This window comes from Priapulus caudatus, unplaced genomic scaffold (assembly GCF_000485595.1).
Source record: "Priapulus caudatus unplaced genomic scaffold, Priapulus_caudatus-5.0.1 Scaffold1546, whole genome shotgun sequence".
NCBI lineage: Eukaryota > Metazoa > Priapulida > Priapulimorpha > Priapulimorphida > Priapulidae > Priapulus > Priapulus caudatus.
Window position 1 is genome coordinate 15960 of NW_014578607.1, and position 5330 is coordinate 21289.

The window sequence follows — 5330 nt, forward strand, 5'->3', positions numbered from 1 at the left end:
TTAATATTAAGACCAATGTTAAGATTAATATTAAGACCAATGTTAAGACTAATATTAAGACCAATGTTAAGATTAATATTAAGACTAATATTAAGACCAATGTTAAGATTAATATTAAGACTAATATTAAGACCAATGTTAAGATTAATATTAAGACTAAAATTAAGACTAATGCTAAGATTAATATTAAGACTAATATTAAGACCAATGTTAAGATTAATGTTAAGACTAATATTAAGACTAATGCTAAGATTAATATTAAGACTAATATTAAGACCAATGTTAAGATTAATGTTAAGACTAATGCTGTTTCCTACATCCCCCACCAGGTGTTTGTGTACGATGATGGAAGCGGTCTGCGTGTCGTCGTGACCAACACTCCCGCGCGCGTCCGTAACGACCTCGGCAACCTACAGAGGGCGCTACAAAATGCTACGAACGGTCGCGTCATCATCATCGACGACTACCGCTACCACACGCAGGGAAACGAGATCAACTTTGACTGGTGAGCGTGAGCGTGTGTGAGTGTGTGTGTGTCTGGGAGGGGCAGGGTGAGGAGGGGTAGGCATTTTGGTAAAGGGGGGGGGGGTATTACAGAGGGAAAGAGGGGTTGTATTAAAGGAGAGGTGGGTGTTGTAAAGGGGAAGAGTAGTTGTTAGGGTCACCAGCTATTATGCATGTGGCTGCGTGAGATAAAACGATTCGAATTGATGAACGCGTGTCTGTTTCCTGTGTGTGTTGCAGGACGGATGTGTTTATACATGTCGTAAACCCACGCACGCACGCCGTCGAGCCGGCTCCCACCGTACTCAGACTCGTCGATCACGACAAGTTCTACTTGAAACCTGAACACGAAGAATACCTAGTCAGTAGGATAGAGGTGAGTCATACCTATAGGTAGTCAGTAGGATAGAGGTGAGTCCGAAGAATACCTAGTCAGTAGGATAGAGGTGAGTCATACCTATAGGTAGTCAGTAGGATAGAGGTGAGTCATACCTATAGGTAGTCAGTAGGATAGAGGTGAGTCATACCTATAGGTAGTCAGTAGGATAGAGGTTAGTGACATAATAGGAGAGAGGGGAGTCATACCAACACCTGTAGCATTGACAGATATGACACACACTGCCACAGTTCAGAACCAGTTGACAGTAGTGTCATCAAGTGGTGACATCTATGATCAGGATAGGTGACAACTGGTCCATGCAATCGCGCGGGTGTCACCTATATCTCGTTAGTAACATCAGGATGGGTGTCACGTTGTCCTCGCAGTCAGGATATATAGATGACATACATCGTGTGCCGTTCTTGTGTTTCAGCCGTCCGTGATGGCGGTGAGTGGCGCCCCCTACGAGCGCGGCGTTCTCATCGCTCTCATCCTCATCGTCGTCGTCCTATTCGTCGGTCTCGTCGCGTTTCTCGCTGTCTGCTGCCACGCCCGACGCCGCGAACGCAAGCTCACACACGCCACCGCTGTCACCGCAGCTGCCACCGCCACCGCAGCCGCCGACGGTAGCACGCTCTCTTGTCGTTCACGCGTCGTTCTTCTGAAACGTTGTTAGAGTTTTGAAATGTTGATACTCATAGTTTTGAGGGGTTGCCAGAGTTTTGCAGTGTTGACAGTCAGTGTTTTGAGGTGTTGCTAGAGTTTTGCAGTGTTGACAGNTCAGTAGGATAGAGGTGAGTCATACCTATAGGTAGTCAGTAGGAGAGAGGTGAGTCATACCTATAGGTAGTCAGTAAGATAGAGGTGAGTCATACCTATACCTGTAGCATTGACAGATATGACACACACTGCCACAGTTCAGAACCAGTTGACAGTAGTGTCATCAAGTGGTGACATCTATGATCAGGATAGGTGACAACTGGTCCATGCAATCGTGTGGGTGTCACCTATATCTCGTTACTAACATCAGGATGGGTGTCACGTTGTCCGCGCAGTCAGGATATATAGATGACATACATCGTGTGCCGTTCTTGTGTTTCAGCCGTCCGTGATGGCGGTGAGTGGCGCCCCCTACGAGCGCGGCGTTCTCATCGCTCTCATCCTTATCGTCGTCGTCCTATTCGTCGGTCTCGTCGCGTTTCTCGCCGTCTGCTGCCACGCCCGACGCCGCGAACGCAAGCTCACGCACGCCACCGCTGTCACCGCAGCTGCCACCGCCACCGCAGCCGCCGACGGTAGCATGCTCTCTTGTCGTTCACGCGTCGTTCTTCTGAAATGTTGATACTCATAGTTTTGAAACGTTGCTAGTGTTTTTGCAGTGTTGACAGTCAGTGTTTTGAGGTGTTGCTAGAGTTTTGCAGTGTTGACAGTCAGTGTTTTGAGGTGTTGCCAGAGTTTTGCAGTGTTGACAGTCAGTGTTTTTTAGTGTTTGTTGTTTCTAGGTTCTAACGTTTGCTTCTTATGCTTTTACAGCGAAACCAGTCGTGGAAGTAAAGCCAACGACCACGTGAGTCACATCTTATCTTATCTTATCTAATAATATCATTGTAATATGATATAAATCTATTTAATTACATAATATTAATTAATTTATCAATTAATAATAGTAATTATAATGTAAATAATAATTAATTCTGACCTCTCTCTCTCTCTCTCTCTCGCTGGGTGGCTTGCAGGGAGAATCCGCTGTGGGAGGAGCAGAAGCTGCGTATGTACGAGGAACAGGAACTATCCATGCAGGTCTTCCCGGAATCCGACGAAGCTGCCGCAGCAGCAGCAATCCCGATGGTAAACCTGGACGATCGCCAGGGGGCGCCGCCGCGAGCGTTCGAGCCGGCCGAGCACACGTACGCGACGATCGACCGCCCGCGAGGGGGCGCCACCGACGCGTCGCAGTCGACGTTCCTCTCGCCAGGGAGCAGCACCGCTCAGCTGTACTAGCATGTTTATTACTGGATGGGTATATACAGATATATATATATACATATATACAGCTATATATATATATATATATATATATATATATATATATATATATACAGCTATATATATATATATTATATATATATATCACAGCTATATATATATAGGTGGGTTTGCTCAACCTGGCAGCAATATCTAAGATAGGTCCAGCAGGTGATCTTACTCAGCTAAATTAATTAGGGTTAATTACGGGGTAAACACGTGTTGACAGCAAACTAACCACACGAAGATCATTTCAATGTCACCCATACCATATATGTTATATATATATATATATATATATAATATTATGTTATCGAAATACGTAATAATAGTCTTATTATAGTGAGTATTAGAATTTATTTTTAATAAACAGTTTTTATAGTATTTTACTGTATAAGTTTCTATGCGGATTAACAATTTAATGTTTTTATGGTGCAAGTGTGAGCTGCAACTGGTCGCAATAGGGGGCGCCTGTGTCCAATAGATCTGGGCTTTCAAGTTTGTCAGTGTTTACATAACAATTATAGGCGTTTTTATTTAAGCAAGTCTGTTATGAGCGAATCAAATTTTCCATCTATTTAACCAACTCGCCTACAACGATTAGGTCGTTGTATTTATTTAGCCGATTTGGCAACGCGCGTATCACACTCGACTAACTCGTCCAGGGGACGCTTTGAGACGATTATCAAACATGGCGGCGCACACATCTTTAGCGAGGTAAGTTGATATGATTCCTTTCATTTTACTTATCACAAACCCATAAATATCGTCTGATCTTTGGAATAACTTAGAATACACTCTTCAATAACAAAACATCAGTATTTTTCTTATTTTCTCATGGAGAACTACCGGGTCCGCCATTGTTACAATGATCATTTATTTAAGGCAATTCGATTTGCATCACGTGATGATACACAGTGTAAAGCGATTTGATCCGAGTTGCTCGAATAAAAACGCTGTATGTGTCAGCTGTAGTGTGGCTATGAAGGAAAGAGGTGCTTGTGGTGGGCTAGAGTAATTGTTGTTCAACTCATGTGTGGAATGAAAGCTGTGACCGCATTGGGAAGTTGCTACAATTTAATCGAGGTATACGCAGATTAAGATTGTGTGAAAGAGTACTTTTTATTCTCCGTCTCAATGTGTATGCCTATGCACATGTATTGTTTGTTATTCTGATACGCAAATGTGATCACGATACACAAAGTAAGGTTATGCAAATTAAGAACTTTTAATTTTTTTGTGAAATTGTGAGAACTTTTTATCACCCGTCTTAATGTTGTACGTACACGTGTGTGCATGTGCGTGCGTGCGTGCGTTCGTGTGTGCGTGTGTGTGCGTGCGTGTGTATGTGTGCGTGCGTGCGTTCGTGTGTGTCGATGTACGTGTAATGTTTATTATTCTGCAAACTTGACCGGGTTATCGATTCCACGTAATATATATATATGTATATATATATATGCACATGTGTAATGACAGTAATGTAACAACGCTCACTGCGGTTGTTATTGTAATATGTCCGTTAGGAGAGCCGTTCTCCACTGTCTGTAAATAAAAGTGCGCTCATGATAATTATGTATATTTTGTTGTGCGTTTATTCTCTTTGTTACTCCCGAGAATTGTAGAGCTTACGCGCGTGTACACGCACGCACACACACATCACACACGTGCACGCACGCACGCACACATCACACACACAGACTCGCGCGCGCGCGCGCGCACGCACGCACGCACGCACATATAGCAGGTCTCAGGGGAGATACAGTGATCCGCTAGAGGCGCCACCATCCAATGGCATTAGGAAATGTTATTTTGAATTTATACATCAGAGCCATCTAGCGTGAGAAATATTCATAAAGTTCATATGGAATAACCCAGACTCGGATACATACAGTTACTCCCTCCCCTCTCGCAGATGGTATCGCCCATGACCAGTCAAGCGTTAAAAATCTTTTGCAGAAATTCGCTGCATTTCGGCTCGAACTTTTTCACTCCCCGAGGCATAAAATGTGAAATTACGTCTATAATACACGTGCACGCGTGCGTGCGACCACACGCGCGTGTGCGCATCCATTAGTGGGTGTGTATGTGTGTTTTTGTGATTGTAAAAACGCGTATTATAGCCGTAAACCCACTTTTTGCACAATGAAGAGTGAAAAAGTTCAAGCCGAAATGCAGCGAATTTCCTCCAAAAGATTTTTAACGCTTGACTGCGCATGGGCGATACCATCCGCGAGAGGGGAGTGAGTAACTGTATGTATCTGAATCTGGGTTATTCCACATATACGTTCCGGTGCCCGAGGCCAGTGAGCATGCACCCGAGGGTCTCAGGAAGACATCAGAGCCATCTGGTGTGAAAAATATTGATAAAATACGCATATGTGGAATAACCCAGATTCAGATACATACAGTTACTCACTCCCCT

At 43.9% G+C, this 5330-nt stretch overlaps 1 protein-coding gene across 1 annotated transcript in view; it reads left to right on the forward strand.

The window, feature by feature from the left end:
- LOC106816956 (cadherin-87A-like) overlaps positions 1–4484 on the forward strand; it is a 6266-nt gene extending 1782 nt beyond the window's left edge. The window contains exons 2-6 of the mRNA XM_014821604.1: positions 330–505; positions 745–880; positions 1317–1509; positions 2417–2450; positions 2620–4484. Coding sequence (XP_014677090.1) covers positions 330–505; positions 745–880; positions 1317–1509; positions 2417–2450; positions 2620–2884 — 804 coding nt within the window. The 3' untranslated portion in view covers positions 2885–4484. The remainder of the gene's footprint in view (positions 1–329; positions 506–744; positions 881–1316; positions 1510–2416; positions 2451–2619) is intronic.
- Positions 4485–5330: the final 846 nt, after the last annotated feature.